At 62.9% G+C, this 18035-nt stretch overlaps 1 protein-coding gene across 1 annotated transcript; it reads left to right on the top strand.

Moving 5' to 3' along the window:
• Positions 1-96: 96 nt before the first annotated feature.
• On the top strand, positions 97-15402 carry LOC117643984. Its single transcript, XM_034383171.1, has 5 exons — positions 97-534; positions 6579-6671; positions 11906-11954; positions 14692-14995; positions 15192-15402. The coding sequence occupies exons 1-5, from the start codon at positions 241-243 to the stop codon at positions 15400-15402; spliced, it is 951 nt and encodes a 316-aa protein (XP_034239062.1). The 5' UTR covers positions 97-240.
• Positions 15403-18035: the final 2633 nt, after the last annotated feature.

Genomic DNA, 18035 nt, shown 5'->3' with positions numbered 1-18035 from the left:
GGTTTGCGCGCTCCCCGCCCCGCCCCACCCCGCCACTCCCCGCCGCGCCGCAAGCCCCACCGCAACGCCCCAACCGTGGACTCTAATCTCGACTCGGCTCGACCGGGGCTCAGTGCCCAGTCTCAGTTCCCATCCCGACGGCACGGCAGCACGGCGCTCGCACCGCGACTCGACTCGGCCCAAGCCAGGATTCGCATTGGCGCTCGCTCGCCGCCTCAACACATCCACACCGCCACCAAGATGCACCTCGAGTCCACCCTGCCCCTCAAGGACCGGCGGCCCGGCCCCACCCCCATCGTGTCCACCACCCCGCCGGAGAACACGAACCGGCGCTCCCTGAAGGACCTGAAGGCCCTCAACAAGCCCCCCAAGACGCGCGCCCCCGCGCTCGGGGAGGTCGGCAAGCGGCAGACCCTCAACGTGTTCTCCGCGGACGGCCGGGACGTGTCCGCCGAGGTCGGCTCCGAGGAGGCCGTCGTGGACGAGACCGCCTTCGTGAAGCAGCCGGCCGTCATCTTCACTCGGGGCAAGAAGGTAGGCCCGGTGGAGCTGCCGGACGGCCTGGACGGCGGCGTGGCGGCGGGCGGCGTGTTGCCGTGTTGGGGTGGGCGGCGCCGGCGGCCCCGGCTTGGCGGCTCGGCCCCGGACAGGTTCCGCAGGGCTCTACTCTGCAACACGCCAGTGCGGCCATGGTGCGGCAGTGCCCTTGACTTTGGATGAGCTGCCGGTGCAGCACTGACCACGACCACGGCACTGACCGCCACGCCACGGCCCCACACCGGCAATCTCTGCCAGCACGTTTTGCCCGGCATCTTTGCCATCGGGGTGCTTGGCCTCGACAGCACGTGAAGCTGTACGAGAAGTCCAGGACTCTTCGAAGTTCACGACACGAACTTCAACTCGGTTTCTTGTTCCATATTGTATGACGTGCCGCAGGGCAGTGTCACTAGTGTCCCCAAATTAAGCCGAATTTTCGGCGGACTCTTGGACGTCAGCGTGCATTTTTGCTCCCCCTTCCAGAGCAGTGGAAAACCACAGTCAGTCTCCTCCTTGGCGCCGGGCGCCGAGGGCGCTGCACTCTGCAGGGAACGGCAGGGCGGCAGGCACCCTTCTTCTTGTTTGCACGGACAACTAAATGGACCGATCAACGGTGACGTCAGCAGCCCCGGGCCAGTGGCGTTGCCCTGTCTCTCTCGCACCCATGGGGCGTTCCGCTGGGGTGCGAGAGAGACAGACACAGCTGGGATTACGCGGAGCGGGGAGAAGGGGCCGGCCTGCCCTGCCCGGTGCCGGTGAGGCAGGTTGCCCACCCTGCCGCCCAAGTGACTCATCTTCGTGTTTGGGTCGACCCGTCAGCGGCGCCCTCTGGCGGTCGCGTTCGCCGGGACAAAGACCTCGGCGCCGTCCTGGTCCGTCCTGGCGGGCTCCTCGCCATCCCAGTCCTCGCCGCCCTGCCAGAATCCCGCTCCGCGCTCCTAATCAAATTAACGCTCTGGATTCCGCACATCACTGTCGTCGCTCCGTCTCTCTCGCGCTCTGGGCGCGTCCCGCGTGGGTGCGAGAGAGACGACGCATCAGGACACGCGCGGCGCATTAGCGGTGCTGCCGGCGCGTGGAATAATAGTCCGCTCGCCCGGACCTTTGACTCCTCCACTGTGACTGCGACGGACCGTTGACTCCAGCGCCTTGCTCGTTGTTCCCACGCGGCCCACTTTCCCGACGACTGGCCGACCCGCTTTTAACCTCTTCGCGGGTCGTTCGATAACGCGGTGCGCTATGCCAGACCGTGCCGCCACCGCTGCACTGATGCACTTGAAGACAAAAGAACTTTTCTCTGGCGACTGATTCCGCCGTTCCGTCTCTCTCGCACTCGTGGGGCGTCCCGTAGGTGCGCGAGAGAGACGGAGTGACGAGCGGCCTGCAGGCCGTAATCTCTGGGTGCAGTGCCGGCCGGTGATAGCCTCGTTGCGCTGCCGCCATGCAGCCATGCTGCCGCGCGGCGTTCTCGTCGTAAAGGCGCGATTGACCAGGAAAATGATTCGCTGCCGGCAATACGGCAGCGGGTGGCGAGGCGGGGTGAGGCGGGGTGCCTTGTCTCGGCGTCGCTTTGACTTGCAGATGCGCCGCGTCTAGCGTCCGAACGTCCAACCGAACCGGCGGCTGCAGTGTAGTGGGTGTGTCGCGGGAGGCGGGGCCGCGGTCACCGCGCTGGAGTAGCGGGCTGATTCCGAACAATGCGCTTTCGTCGCTCTGTCTCTCTCGCACCAGCGGGCCGTCTCGTGGGAGTGCGAGAGAGACAGAGCGACGAGAGAGCGCTGGCGGCAGGCTAGGCGCGTGGCGCGCGCGACGCGTGCTCGCCAAGGCCCCCGTCGTGCTGGCGACAGCAACAGCGGGCCAAACCGCGAGCGACACTTATGTCGGAGCCGGTTCCAGTGCCGCACATCGAGGGGTCGAGGTTCCCTCCCGGGCTTGGGCTTGGTCGTAGTGTAGTGTCTGGATGGCGCTGGTGCGGCCGGTGTTGCAAGCGGTGCGAGCGGGGCACGCCGTGGCGTGGCAGGCGTTGCGTGCCGCGTGCCTCGTGTCGGTGTGTGTCATCGACTAGTGTACACCGTCTTATCGTGTTGCTCGCCTTGTTTCGGGCAAGTCTGGGGCGCGTCCGGTGGTCCCGCAGGGTGGCCCGGCCCGAACTACCCTCGACGGCGTCCTCGACGGCGTCCTCGACGGGGCCGCAGATCGGGGCGTCGGGGCCAAGGCGCTGAGCCTCGCCACCCGGGACTCCGCCCTCCGGCGATGTTGCCCGACAAAAGACACGCCGAGTCGGGCTGCATGTGGGTCTCCGTCTGTCGCTGCCTCTCTCGCCGCTGTCCCGAACGCCCCGTGAGTGAGAGAGAGAGACAGAGCGACGAAAGCGCCGTTCGGATTGAGTCTGCAGCCGCGCCGAGCCGCCACGCCCGGCCTGAGGTGGGCTGGACCGTTCCTTCCCGTCAGCCCGAGTCACTGGAGACGGCCAATTTCTGATTGGTTCCGTGGAGGCTCGCCGCGTCGGAAAGTTCCACGAGCGACGAACATGTACGCCGGCCCGCGTGCGTGCGTGTGCGTGTAACGCGTGCGTGTGTGTGCGAGCTCGCGTGCACGCGTGAGTGTGCGCTCATTGACGAAGTATTGTTCCATTATTTACCGCTCGCGACTTCGCGACCACCGCGCCGGCCGTGTCGGCGGGGAAGGCCTCGCCGTGCCTTGCCTGCCTCGCGGTGTCGTCACTGCGAAAGGAGGAGCGCCAAAGTGTAAAATAAAACGACGAAACGCGAGAGAACTACTACTACTCATTCTCACTCGTCAGGTTGTGTGTATGTGTGCGTGTTTGTGTGCGCTGGCGCTAGAGTGTGTGAGAGAGTGTTTGTTCCTTTTCGGCTGTAGGATGATACGGCAACGCGAACTTATCGCGGCGGGGCTGATACGTGTACACACCGCATTTTGTCTCGCCGTAACGTGTGTGAAATTGCCTCTCTGGCGGCGTGAAATAGCGAATCGGTGAACTTCGTCCGACTCCGTCCGACTTGGTCGGGCGCGGCGCGCTATCGGGGAAATTGAAATGCGTGATGCCAGACCCGAGTCGTTTCGTCGCTCTGTCTCTGTCGCACTCGCGGGGCGGCGCGCAGGGCCCGCAGGGGTGCGAGGGAGACAGAGGCCCTCTGCCTGTCGGGAATGGCTCGGCTTGTGCGATAAAGCACTTACAGGCTCGTTGCATGCTTTCAGCACGCGGCATCCAGACGTTGCATCACTCGCGATGAAAAACTTTTACATCATTCATTCGATTTGGACTTTCCCCGGACGTGCAATTAAACGCACTGACTTTTGTTTCAAAAACGGAGGGATTTCAACTCGAAGAACAATTGGAGGACGGGAGTGACGTCTGTTTGCTATCGTTTCGACAGGGCAGTATCTCATGTGGCCGCACCTGCGCGATGGCATTTCCACCACGATAGAGTGGCGACGGATCCTAGCGTCCCAGAGCCTGCAAGCGCTCTCTGATACAACAATGACTGGAGGACAACAAAAACTCCCCTCTCTCCCTCCTAGACGTTATCCTTCTTACCCACGCGATCCGCGCTTCGCATAGTCATCGTTTGTCCGCACGCGCGGCGCGCAAGTCCAAGTGCGACATTTTTCCGCAAACAAAACACTCGAAGAGGAGCGGGCGGCGCGTGGGAAAATAACAAACGCCCAGTCCGTCGCCGCGGCCGACAGAAAACAGGACGGAAGCGGGGAAGCGGACTGCTTTGCCTTCATTGTCCCGCGAAGCGGTCCAGCAGTGCTTTCGCGTCGCTCTGTCTCTCTCGCACCCCTACGGGCCTACGGGGAGGCCCACGAGTGCGACGGAGACGGAGCGATCCTGCCGGCGCTTCTGCCTCGCGAGGAATGCGGCACGTGCCGGCCTGGCGCCGCCTCATCGTCCTGGACGCCGTCGTCCAGCCGAGTCGTCGCTCTGTCTCTCTCTCTCCTCTGCGGGACGCCCCGTGAGTGCGAGAGAGACAGAGCGACGAAAAGGACGCTCGGAATCACTCTGCAGTTGACGAACGTTTTCACAACCCGTCGACGCGACAAGCGCTCAAGCAACATGCGCGGCGCTTCCGCGGCGTGACGCGCTCGCGCCGAAAAGCCCGCCCCTTTTGAACGGCGTGCTCGCCGCCGCCGAGGAGCGTGGACCAAATCGATGAGAATGCGTGAAAAAGAGAGAAGCAGAGAGATGCAGAGTGTGGCGTGTTGAACCCCTGCTGCTATGCAGTCCCGCGGACAGAGGTGCGCAACGGGACTGCCTACCCGGCAGGCGTTCTCCCCCTCAGGCTGCCCGACGGGGAAGCCGGTCGTCCCGGACGACTCGATGCACATTGATTCCGAGAGTCGTTTTCGTCGCTCTGTCTCTCTCGCACCCATGCGGGGTGCCCCATGAGTGCGAGAGAGACAGAGCGACGAAAACGACTCTCGGAATCAGTCTGCAGGGCGTTGCTGGCGTTGGGCGTGCACGCAGAGGACCTCCAATCGCAGGGAGTCGCGTCGGGTCACTTCTTTCCCGGTGGCATAACTCACGGAACAGATTGCGGTGCGAGCCAGTCTTTGTTTGCTTTCCCTCCGCGTCGCTCTGCGTCGCTCTGCGAGAAAGAGAGAGACAGCGAGAGAGGCGGGGCGGATTAAGACACATTGATAGGCCTGGCAGGACGATGCAGCCGAGAGGTGCTGCACGCAGCGGGCTCGTTCCGAACCGCGCCCTCGTCGCTCTGTCTCTCTCGCACTCACACGGGGGCGTTCCGAAGGCGTAAGAGAGAGAGAGAGAGAGAGCGCTCTGTTCGGAATAGAGCTACTGCTGCAGCGCACGCGGCGTGGGTACCAAGCGCACGCACGCATGGCGGCGTGGGTGAGGCGCGCGCTTATCTCTCTCTCTCTCTCTCTCTCTCTCTCTCTCTCTCTCTCTCTCTCTCTCTCTCCGAGAGGCACGCAAAAACAAAAGAAGCAGGAAGGACTCCCGACTTGTCAATCCAGATTAGTTTTACCCGCGATTTGATAAGGGGCGACAGACAACAATGCTGGAAGAGAGAGAGAGAGAGAGAGAGAGAGAGAGAGAGAGAGAGAGAGGAGAGAGAGAGAGAGAGAGAGAGAGAGAGAGAGAGAGAGAGAGAGAGAGAGAGAGGAACACGTCAGTAAAAATGGAATGTCACTGACGCGACGACCTTCCGGACTCCCAATTTCACGGCGGATTGCCGACTCGCCCGGCGGCCTCCACGCGGTCGCTATCGCGCGCGACCTTTGGCGACAAAATTTGCACTACTTTTCGTAAATTTTCCCTGACGCGGCGGACCGACGAGTGCAGTTTTTTTCGCCATCCCGCCGGGGAAAAACAAATTAACACCGAGAAAAAAGAACACGACCGTCATGTTTTTTTTTCAGTGTTTATATTCTAGGTGACTTTTGTTGTTGAGGCAGGTTAAGGGGTTTCGGCTGCGGTGGAGGCGGCAGCGCGCGTGGATATATACAACCTGTCAGTCTCTACAACGTTCGTGATGGGGGCAGCGGCAGCGTGCGCCGGCCAAAACGACAAAACGAGCGACGAGAGTCAAATGCGTTCCGTATGCCGCTCGCACCGCGCTCGCACCGCGCTCGCACCGCGCTCGGCGTACGGCGGCGAGGCGTGGTCGCCGGGAAGGTGTTTGGGCGCAGGCCGCGCAGGCGTGGTCCGCGGCGCTGCGCGCACGATGCGTGGCTACGCCGGGCTGCGCGCTCTGTCCTCCTTTTGTTTTGGCGCGAAGGCCAAACGCACCGGCCGCGCGTCGGGGCGGGATGGGCCGGCAGCAGCCTCAAACCGGGAGTCGTTTTCGTCGCTCTGTCTCTCTCTCGCACTCGTGGCGCGTCCCGTGCAGGTGCGAGAGAGACAGAGCGACGAAAACGACGCTCGGAATCAGTCTGCAGGTGGGCACAACCTTTATCGCGATCTAAAGAGGCGCGGCGCGGAAAGTGTTTCGCGCTCCATTTGTTGTTGTTTTTGTTTTGTGGTGGTCTGACGTCGCCGTTGTTTTCCTTCGCAGGGGATGCACTACACGCTGCTGCTCCTGGACTACCACAAGGACGAGGGCAGCGCCCCCCACCACCGCCTGCATTGGCTCATCACAGACATCCCCGTGAGTATCGCCATACCGCGGCCACCGCCACGCCGTTCGGACGGCAGACTCATTCCTAGAGTCGTTACTGTGTCTCTCTTGCGCCTCCACGGGCCGCCCCGTGAGTGCGAGAGGGACACAGCGACGAGAACGACTCTCAGTCTGCAGTTTCGCTGATTGGGGAAGGGAGGCATGCTATGGCTGCTGCCACGCCGCGATGCGCCTGGGCTTGCAAAGCCGCGGATGCCGTGCTGCCGTGCTGCACTCCGCCAACAACATCACGAAGGCCACCGTCCACGTGACGTGCCCGTGCTCGACGAAAAAAAGAGGTTCGAACTGCGGCCTTTTCGACATGACATGACCTGCGGCACGATGACTCAGTGCGGCGGCGGGGGCGGGGGGCTTCCTCCGCGGCGAAGGCCTCCACGATGGCACACGATACGATACGTAACCGCGACTGCGGGTAGTGCCGCGTCCGTCCCGGGTTCGAATCCCCGCCGCCCCTCGCCCGCTTTCGGTCGGGGAAGTCCCACTGGGCGGCAGCACAATGGCCCCCTAAATCGGAGTGGTCGTCTCGGGGCGGCGCTACCGACGTGCAGCCACTCGGCACGCCGCTTTAACTGCAGACCGCTTCCGAGGGTCGCTTTCGTCGCTCTGTCTCTCTCGCACTCACGGGGCGTCCCGGATAGGTGCGCGAGAGACAGAGCGACGAAAACGACTCTCGGAATCGGTCTGCCGCGGCCCGCAGCGTTTATTGGCCATTCGGCTCGCGTCTCGAGCAGGTGAGGAAGTGCCTGTCCGAGGCTTGCTGCTGGGCGTGCGGGGCGCTCCGCAGCGCTCCGGTGAGGCGGACGGCGAGCGCCAGGGCTGCCTCGCCTTGCTGCGCCTTGCCAAACCACGCCCGGGCCGGCTGCCGTGCCTGCCTGCTCCAGAGATGAAGCCGCCTGCGGTCAATGTCCCAAACGGTTTGGCTGTGGCCGCTTTGGCCCGGCCCCTCCTACCAGAACACCAGAACGAGTTCGCGCGCCGTGAGTCGCCGCGAACGCCCGGGGGGGGGGGGGGTCACCGGCAGCCAAAGGGAAGGGAGAAGGGCGCTGGAAAGGGGCCGGGTGGTGGTGGTGGGGGGGTCCAAAAAACGGCGAGCTGTCGCCGAGTAATCCGGAAACGGGGCGTCCTTTTTCCGTTCACGTTTCCCAGTCCGTCCACGCACGGGTGCGCCACGGGCGCGCCGGCAGCGCGGGTCGCGGATGGCGGCGTTGGTTGGCGCGCTGCGGTCGGCGGCGGCCGGTCTCGAGTGTCGCGGTGGCTGTGGTTCGGCAGCCAAACAACAAATGCACGTTTTTAGCGAAAATCGAAGCCAAAACAGCGCGCCCGTTTTTTTTGGGCAGTGCCGCAGCATGATGTGGCTCGCGGATTCACTGGCGCGAGCGACTTCCGGCCGCCAGGTCCACGGAGGACCGAGCCGAGGACCGAAATGACACGTTATCGCCCCGCGTAACTTAGCGCGTGTGGAGTGCAGGCCGCGTCGGGCCGCGTCATCTCTCTCGCTCAGCCGGTGCCCATGTTTGCGCATCCGGCCGGGCGTCCTTTTGCAAAAAGGAAGCGAAGCACTCGAGGCGCGACGCGACGACGACTCGGCACGCCTTTTTGTCCTACGGCCAGACTGATTCCGAGAGTCGTCGTTTTCGTCGCTCTGTCTCTCTCGCACCCACAGTGGACGCCCCATGAGTGCGGGAGAGACGGAGCGACGAAAACGGCTCTCGGAATCAGTCTGCAGGCCGCGTGCGGTGCAGTGCGGTGCAGTGCGGTGCAGTACGGTGCCCTTCTCGGCGCGCAAGGGCAGGGGGAGGGGCAGCAGGGCCATGGCAGTGCCGCGGCAGGGGAAGCAAAGGACACGCGGCGCGACGTTACAATGGCAACCAGGAAACGTTCGAATCGGACGCGCCCCCCCCCCCCACCCACACACACACACGCACACACATGCACACACACGCACACGGCGTGGTGCGGACGGGCCATCCTGGACCTGCAGCCAATACCCCGCCTGCCGCCGCCTCGCCCCTGCTGCTCGCGGAGACGGCCTGTCTGCGCGGCGCGACGGCGCGACGACGCGAGGACGGGCCGCAGCCAAAACACGTGTCACCGAAAGTCCAATGACGTTCCTCATCTGTCAGACGGACAGTCCGGCCGGTTTGCGGCCCGGCGGCCCGGCGGCGCACAGTGGGCCGGAAGGCCGGTGGAGGCGGACGCGGACTCCAGACGCGTTTTGAGCTCCACCCTCCACGCCTCCACCGGTCTTCTGGCCCACTGTGCGGCGGCCGGCACCTGCTGGAACGCGCTGGAACGACCGAGGCACTTAAACAACAAATTGGCAACAAAAGCGCGCGCGCGTGTGTGAGTGTTTCCTGCATGATCGATCGGTGCGTCGGGCGGCAAAATTAAGAAATAAAAGTCGGTTAATTACAGCCGGCCGGAGAGCTTTCTCGTGTACTCGTTGTAGTCCTCGGCCCTGGCGGCCACAAGCGGCGCGTCGATATCGTTTTGTCGGCCTCGCCGCCCTGCCCGACTGCAGCGACTCATTCAGCGAGCCGTTTTCGTCGCTCTGTCTCTCTCGCACACATGGGGCGTCTTGTAGGTGCGGGAGAGACAGAGCGACGAAAAGGGCTCTCTGAATCAGTCTATTTCCAGGCTCGGACTGGCCAGGGCAGCCAGGCAGAAAAATCTGCCGGGGCCTTTGGGGTTTGGGACCAGTAACGTCACAAAGTTGGTCGGTCAAAGAGTCCTAGTATATATAGGACGAAAGTAGCCGTTTTCGCTGATTTTGGGCGGCCGCTGCGTCCGATCTAATTGCGGTCAACGGCCTCCCTCAACGCCCTAGTATTCTTAAGACCCTACTCTTTCATGCCCTGCATCGGGAAGACGTTGACCACAACGATTTTGGCTTTGACCGCAACGATTTTCCGACTAAGTTGGTCAAAAAGTGGTCGAATCTCGGAAATTTGCTGATTTTGCTGACTTTGGATGGCCACTGTGTCCAATCTAGTCGCCGTAAAAGGCCTCCCTCGACGTCATAGTATTCTTAAGACCCTACTCTTTCATGCCCTACATCGGAAGACGTTGACCACAACGATTTTGGCTTTGACCGCAACGATTTTCCGACTAAGTTGGTCAAAAAGTGGTCGAATCTCGGAAATTTGCTGATTTTGCTGACTTTGGATGGCCACTGTGTCCAATCTAGTCGCCGTAAAAGGCCTCCCTCGACGTCATAGTATTCTTAAGACCCTACTCTTTCATGCCCTGCATCGGGAAGACGTTGACCACAACGATTTTGGCTTTGACCGCAACGATTTTCCGACTAAGTTGGTCAAAAAGTGGTCGAATCTCGGAAATTTGCTGATTTTGCTCACTTTGGATGGCCACTGTGTCCAATCTAGTCGCCGTAAAAGGCCTCCCTCGACGTCATAGTATTCTTAAGACCCTACTCTTTCATGCCCTGTATCGGGAAGACGTTGACCACAACGATTTTGGCTTTGACCGCAACGACTTTCCGACTAAGTTGGTCAAAAAGTGGTCGAATCTCGGAAATTTGCTGATTTTGCTGACTTTGGGCGGCCATTGTGTCCAATCTAGTAGCCGTAAAAGGCTTCCCTCGACGCCCTAGTATTCTTAAGACCCTAGTCTTTCATGCCCTGTATCGGGAAGGCTATTGACCGCAACTAGTTTGGGAGCGGTAGCCTCACAAAGTTGGTCATGAAGGGTAAAAACATAATCCGAGCCTGTCTATTGCCTCCGCCCCGCGCTCGCGCCCTCGACATCCTTTGTAGCAAAACGCGGTCCTTGCTCGGTGCCTTGGGCGCGACGCCATCGCGGTGCTATCTTGTTTGACGGGCGGCTCCACTATTCGGCCGCTACGAGACATGAGGCGTGGCGCCGTGCCAGTGTGCCGCGTTTCCTCATGTCGCCGTCGAGTCGGCCTGATCCTCACGCCTCCAGGCCGGCAGGCGGCAGGCCGGCAGGGCGTCGGGACGGTCGGGACCGGAATGGATCGTGACCGGGACTCTACCGCCGAGCCGTCGCGCGCTCCGCGCTGCGCGCCAAGGACGACCCCGCGGACCCTACCGGCCTGCCGGCACCCCGCGGACTCTACCGGCGGACCGGCGAGGCAAGGACACGCCGAGGACAGGGCGCCGCCATCGCCGTCACCGCCGCGATTCGGCTTCGGCCACTCACGGCCAGATTATCCCGGACAGCGCGTGATTGGCGTGATGCGCGAAATGACGGCCTGTGGTTGTGTGTGTGAGTGTGTGTACACGCGACCAAGTCCTGGCCAGGCACCACGCTCCATGGTGGGCTAACTCCATGGCGGGCTGTCCGTGGGACCCATGGTGATTACACCCAGAGGACCCGGTGAACGCTTTGCGGTCCGTGGTGACCCCTGAGGTGACTCACCATGCCGGTGCTCGCGGCCCGCGGTGGTGATTTTCCCCGAGCCATTCATCATCTGGAACTAGAGCACGGACTCGGCGACCCGGCCGGCACCGCTAGTCGGTTCGCCAGGCACGCCCGCGGCGGGGCGGGGCTGGGGGCTGGGCCCCCTGCAGCTTGCTCGCTCCGTCTCTCTCGCGCCCTTGCGGGGCGCTGCAGGAGTGCGAGAGAGACGGAGCGACGAGGAGAGCACCGTTCGGAACGAGCGAGCTGACGGCCTGACGGAACGCGACCCCGCTAATCCTTGGGCAAATCTGCGGCGCCCCTCAAACCCTCCACTCCACGCCACTCCACGCCACTCCAACCCCGGCCAGACGATTAGCACACCTAATGCCTGATGCGCGGCGGATTTGCGGAAAGAGATAATTTCGCGGGCTGTAGACTGATTATGAGAGTCGTTTTCGTCGCTCTGTCTCTCTCGCACCTAGACGGGGAGCCCCATGAGTGCGAGAGAGACGGAGCGACGAAAACGACTCTCGGAATCAGTCTGCAGAGATAATGAAGCGACGAAACGCACGACGCGGGGCGGACGGCCGACGCAATCCAGGGCGCCGCGCGGATTAACCTCACCTCGACTGCGTGGCGGCGTGCCGGCTAATCCACTGTTAATCCGCGTCGGAGGTGGATTAGCAGTGTACGCGGCGCTCCCCCGGGGTCCTTGCAGGGGGCAAGAGCCGGAAAGAAAAGGGGTGTGTGGACGGCGGGGAACCTCCGGCATACATCAACTAGAGCACCCATTAATCTAACCTCGTCTGTGTTGTGTGTTACAGGGCCAGCATTTCGCATCGGGTGACTTGAGCCGTGGAATCGTACTAGCTGGTGAGTAGGTGCACGGCTGTGTGTGTGTGTGCTTGGTCTGTGTGTGAGTGAGTGTGTGTATGTGAATGACCACTCCGGTACAAACAGAGTGTTTACATGGACCGGCAACCTCTGCCAAATCAAAAGCAGTCAACACTTTTTCTGCGCAGCGTGTCAGACTTACAGCGAAGTCTTAACTAGTCGTAACCAGACGTACGAAAACACTCGATATTTTCCACTTGGCCGGGACCAGTCTCGCTTTGTTTGGGTGAAAACAGTGTGGCGTGTCGGCCAAACAGACCGCCATCGTCTCGGGGGACTCCGCCTCCCGCCTCAATCCAGATCTCGGCCGGGCCGTCGGTAAACACGGGGCCAAACAAAAGCAGCAGCAGCATAGTAACCCGCGGTATATAGTGTAGTCTCCGCGATCTGCGATCGGGGCGATGTGCGCGCAGGTCAGTTCCCGGAAGCCTTGCCGTGCCGCGCCGTGCCACGCCGTGCCCGCACGCACTTCGGTGGTCCATCCAGGCTGCGCAGGGGGGCCGCCGCGCCGCGCCCCGCCGCGCCCCGCCCCGCCCCGCCGCGCCCCGCCCCGCCGCGTCCAGCACCGTGCCAGCAGCACCGCCCCGCGGGTTTCCCATCCTCCATTCGAAGTTGTTGTTGTTGCCTGACGTCACGGCGCCGTCCACGTACCTCTTGTGGTTCTTGTTGACGTGGACCAGCGCCCGGTCGGTCTGGCTCATCCTCGTCGTCGTCGCCGCGTTCCTTTTGCCGAGCGCCGGCCGCCGCGACGCACTTCTTCAGGTACTATATACAACTTTGAGGGAACCTGGCGCGCCGATAAAAACTAAAAAGTCAGTCTCGGCGGCGACCTCGCGGAGGTCAGAGCGCGGCGGCTCTCATTCGCTTTCAAAGCGTGCCGCGATCCGCGATTTCATTGCCCCTTTCATCCAGCGGTCTGGTTCCGAGAGTCGTTTTCGTCGCTCTGTCTTACTTGCACTCATGGGGCGTCCCGTACAGGTGCGAGAGAGACAGACTCTCGGAATCAGAGTCTGCTGAGTTTGCTGTTGGCGGCTCGCGGTTCGTCGCCCTGGCGGTTGCTGGCGGGGTCCTGGAGCACGTCGTCGTCGTCCACCACACCAGCAAGGCCGCCCTGTCAGCCCTTTCGCAGTGCTGCACTGTATCTCTCCGTCTTTATGACCATCGGCGGGAGGAACACGTCCAGCGGGCCGTGTGCCGACGGCGTGCCACCGGGCCGCCGGGCCCCGCCCGACCCGACAGTGGCGTGGCCGAGTCGGCCCAGTCGGACGGGGTGCTTCCGCTTGACGTCGCCAAGAAGCAAGCGAGGCAAAAAGGCAAGGCGAGGCTCGGCAGATGACCTAATGCAGTCCCGGCCAAGTCCCGGCCGGCCGGCCCAGCGTCCCTGCCCCAAAACGAGAACGCCGACGGCGCGACGTGGCGACGCAGCGCGGCCGGCAACAGGAAGTGCGCGCGCGGCGCACCGAAAACACGCGCCTGCATTCGTCGTGTCGTACTGGGACTCGGGAATAATATCAATCACCGCAGGGGACCGCAGGGGAGCGGCTGAGAAAGAGAGACAGAGTGTCACGGGAGGTTTCCGCGGGGAATGACATACGGCAGGCGGATGGGACTGGACGGGGTGCTCTCTCTCCCTCTCTCTCTCTCTCTCTCTCTCTCTCTCTCTCTCTCTCTGTCGCTCCGCGGCGCTGGCGGTGCACTGGCGGTGCACTGGCGGTACACTGGCGGCGCTCGCCGCGACCACGCGCCACCTTCTCGTTTCCTTACGGAGTTTACCGCTCCGCCTGACGCAGGCTCACTCCGAGCGGCGCTTCGTGGCCCTGTCTCTCTCGCACCCCTCGCGGCACGTCCCATGAGTGCGAGCGTGACACTAGAGCGACGAAAACACTATCCGGAATCAGCCTGGTGGCAGTGCCAACGCACGCGGCCACGCGGCGGCCGCCACCCTGGTCTGCCCTGGCCGGAGCGTGCATAGGATTACTCGCGACCCCCCGCCCCGCCGCGCCCCGCCGCGCCCCGCCTCAGCCTGGCTTAATCTCGCGTCGCCTGATTCAAAAGTAATCCGCCGCAGAGTGGTCGCAGCTCAGCGAGTGGAGGGGGGCGTTGGCGCGCGCGCTCACACAGACACACTCTCTCACGCACACAGGCACGCCCGTTGGCCCGATGCGCCCTTGGTGTCTCGGAAGTGCGTGGTGTTTGCGACATGAATTGCATTTAAGCCCCCTCTGCGTGTGCCCCGGCCGTGCCCCGGCCGTGCCGCGACCCCGTCCCTCGGCAACACACAGACGCACAGACACACACGTACTACTCCGGATGTCTGTCTGTCCGCCGGCCATGCATTTCCGTCTGCCGGACAAATAACCCACTCGCCCCGAAGGCAGCCGTCATGACCCGGCCACCGGCGCGGCGTAATCCAGCAGCGTGTGTGTGTGTGTGTGTGAGTGTGAGCGTGTGTGCGAGTGTGGGTGCTGACCGCCGCCCCGCAGCCTGCCCTTGCGTGTCTTCCTGGTGTGGAGGGCGTGCACTCTGCGACCTGACCGACCGCAGTAGCTCCATTCCGAACAGCGGCTTGGTCGCTCCGTCTCTCTCGCACTCGCGGGGCGTTCCGACGGGGTGCGAGAGAGACAGGGACAGTTAACGATTTGCGCCGGCCGCCCCGCCTCCGCGGTGCACCGCCGCCTGCAGGCCGTCCTGACCGTCGGCGTCCTCCCTGTTGCAGACTTCGAGCCGCCCCGCGTGCCCGACGCCCAGCAGCCGCGCCTGTACGTGCTCATGGTGTTCGAGCAGCGGCCGCCCACGCCGCCCAACACGCCCGAGGAGGAGCAGGCCGAGGGCCTGCACCAGGGCCCGCTGGGCCGGCACCCGGACCTGCAGCAGTTCGTCAGCGACCGGGACCGCTTCCCGCTGACGTCCTGGCTGCGCAGCAACAGCCCCAAGATGGCGCGCATCGCGGCCTGCCAGCAGTTCAGGGCGCACCTGTCGGAGTGCAGCCTGAACATCGCCGGCCTCGGCAGCCGAGACATGTGAGTGGCCAAAACAATGAAGGCGGGAAACCGCAGGGGGAGGGGGTGTTGAACCCGCGACTGCGGGCAGAGTTCATTTGCCGCTATCTGGCGCCGCAGTGAAGGCCGTCGTTATCCACGCCGCGACCCCCGACGTGGTTCCTGGTAGCTCCCTGTCCCTCGCTGTCCCCCTAACCCTCGCCCCTCCGTTCCGCAGGCTCGACCAGAGGGAGGACCAGGGCGTCCTCGGCGACGTGGAGGACTCGGACCACTCCTCGGACAAAAGGGCCGGGGGGGGCCCCCGCCCTGGCCCTGGGGTCCAGGACAAGGAGCGGCCAGGCCCGCGGCCCCCGGGCGGCACCAATACGGGCCAGCTGACCGCCGGGGCCGCCGGGGGCCCCCAGGCCAAGCAGCGGTGCCCCGTGTAGCGGGGGCGTCTCGCCGTCTCGCCGACGAGCGGGCGACCAGACTCCGGGGCCAGCGGGCAGGGGCGGACCGCCCCTGGCCGGGCCAGCCCCAGCCCGGCGCCCCAGACGCGACCGGGCCCCAGGCCCACCGACGGGACGGACCTCGTTCGGAGGGCGGCAGGCGGAGGCCCGGACGGCCTTTAGCGACCAGTCAAACGGCAAGGACTTGGCCGTCCGCCACGTCTGGCCGGAGCCTATTGTACATACTACATACTCTAATTTATTGTCGCTCCGCCTGCGATCGACACTGTAGTTAATTGTACCTGAATGCAAGATTGTGATGGCGCCGACCTGGGCGCGCGGCCGGCGTGGCTACATGACGACACCCACCATGTGCCATCAATTTTAGCGATGCTTCATTTTTGTTCACGATGATGTCGTTGTTGTTCCGAGCATCCCGTCGTGGCAGACTTCTTGACGCGTTGTATTTATTTTAGCCCTTTAAATATGATAGTTTAGTTCTGTCGAGGCGTACAACTTTATTGAGTAAGATTGGGCGGGAGAGAGCACCGTGAGTGCGGAGCGCGCCAAGGCGCGTCTTTTGTTGTGATGCTGCTGTGATGTTGTTGTAAATAATAAACATTTTAGTATAAATTGAAGCCTGGTTTTGGTTCGCTCCTTTGTTTCGTTCCTCACTCCCAAGCCAAGGTACTTGCGATACATGACTTTCAAAAAACGGAAACTGGGGGCACATCTCTCTGCTAATTTTGCAGTAAACCCAAAGAAAGGATTTTTTTTTTATTTGGGGCCATAAAATCCAGCGCATCGCTATTTTTGGCGTCGCTGTGTGCCGAGACTCCACCTTCGCCCGGGCGGCGGGGCGGCGGGCCGCGGCAGGCACACCGATACGCCGTGTCACCGAGTCATTCACCCAGCCGGCCCGGCGTCGCGGCGTCGCACAGTGCACCAGAGCACGCCCAGCCGCCCAGCCGCAAGGCACGTGCGCCTTTTATTTGGAAATTCCCAAACCGGACAGTTTTTTTCGACGTGTCTTCGCCCTGGACCGCCTGCCGAGCCGGCAACACTGCAGGACGCGGGAGTGTTACGGGACTGCCTACCCGGCGGGCGTCCTGAGCGCCTGTGGATCGCGGGGTAGGCAATGCCGCGCACCCTGGCTGCATTGCGGGCTGGCCCACGCTGCATTACCATTACCATTAAGGGCTAGACCACACATGATCGTATGCCATTTCGGGCCCGACACATGCCCGCCTGCACTGCAAAACGAGACGCTGCAGGCGTTCAGCTCTCCCAGGCCGATTCCTCCCACTGCTCCCGTCGCTCTGTCTCCGTCGCGGGAGGGTGCGAGCGAGACAGAGCGAAAGCAGTGCCGGCTTGCGCCCGCCGCGTGAGAAGATGCGGCCTCGCAGTTCGCAGTCCGTTTCGCGTTTATCCCCGACAGGTTTTATAAAGCCCGGAGCCGGTCGCGCTCTGCCTCGCCTCGCCGCGCTCGAGTCTCCTTTGCAGTGGCGGAGCGGGCCCTCGTGACATTTTGAAGAGACCGCGCTAAAAGGATGGAGCATGTTAACGCGCGGCCCGCGGCACCTTTGGGACGCTAATGGCGGAGCGGCCGATCCGAACGCGAGGCACCAAAATAAAATAATTAATTCTCGCGGTTCGGTCGGGGAGGCGGCGGCGTGTCGTCGGGCTGGCTGGGGCTGGCCCTCCGAGGGCTGCCGGTAGCTGGGTCACCTCTTCACTTCCGAGTCGGCCCGGCCCGCCGATAGCGGTTATCTTATCAAAATGGCTCGACAATGACGTCCTTGACAGAGCGGCGAAATCGCGGCTCTAGCCGATTGTCTGATCGTTATCTAGGGCCAGGTGCCGCGGCGTGCCGGGGCGTGCCTCGGGCCGCACGGGCCGGAAAAGGGAATGACGGCACTTTTGGGCCGGGCGCTACACTTTCGCCGAAAACTTCGCCCAGGCCCTGTTTCCCGAAAATGACGAGCAAAGGACCAAGCCCACCGGGATGGGATGGCGAGGTGCAAAGTCGAATCCGAGCGAGCAGGGAGATTGACTTGTTGACCGGCAGCACCCACCACTCGGCGAGGCGGCGAGGCGCCGATGCCGCGGAGGCGTTTCTTCGAATCACCCGGACTCGCCTGCAGGACCGCGGGCTCCAGTGGAGTGGTACTGGAGTGCGGTGTGTATTACCTGCGGGTATGACGCACACACTCACACCGACGCAGGAACGCGCGCCACACACACACACACACACACACACACACACACACACACACACACACACACACACACACACACACACAAGCGCCGCGGCGCGCTCCCTCCCCCACCTCCGACACAGCGCTGGGAAGTTCGCCCGACCTTGAGCTTGAACTTGCCTAGCAAACCTGTAACTTTGTTCCCGCGTGGGCTCGTCCCGTCCTGCCTGGGATCGCTCTGTCTCTCTCGCTCCCCTACGCGACGCTCCGTGAGTGGGACAGAGACAGAGCGATGAAATGATCCTGGCCCGTCTCTGCGGTACGGAGTTCGCAAGAGTACCGCGGTGTAATCGATGTTGCCGACCGCGGCTCCAAAGGTCTCGCGGGGTATTCCTGGAAAATTGGAGCAGTTACTCCGGCCAGCGGCCAATGCGT

Source organism: Thrips palmi, unplaced genomic scaffold (genome assembly GCF_012932325.1).
Source record: "Thrips palmi isolate BJ-2018 unplaced genomic scaffold, TpBJ-2018v1 HiC_scaffold_17, whole genome shotgun sequence".
In the NCBI taxonomy this organism is placed as follows: Eukaryota; Metazoa; Arthropoda; class Insecta; order Thysanoptera; family Thripidae; genus Thrips; species Thrips palmi.
The sequence above is the reverse complement of the archived record's forward strand: the minus strand, read 5'-3'. Positions and strand labels throughout refer to the sequence as shown.

Bases quoted from the DNA above. Each gene is read 5' to 3' on its own strand.
- LOC117643984 (XM_034383171.1), top strand. From the start codon at position 241: ATGCACCTCGAGTCCACCCTGCCCCTCAAGGACCGGCGGCCCGGCCCC. The intron at 6,672-11,905 runs GTGAGTATCGCC...TGTGTGTTACAG, and splicing joins GGCTCATCACAGACATCCCC to GGCCAGCATTTCGCATCGGG. The intron at 14,996-15,191 runs GTGAGTGGCCAA...TCCGTTCCGCAG, and splicing joins GGCCTCGGCAGCCGAGACAT to GCTCGACCAGAGGGAGGACC.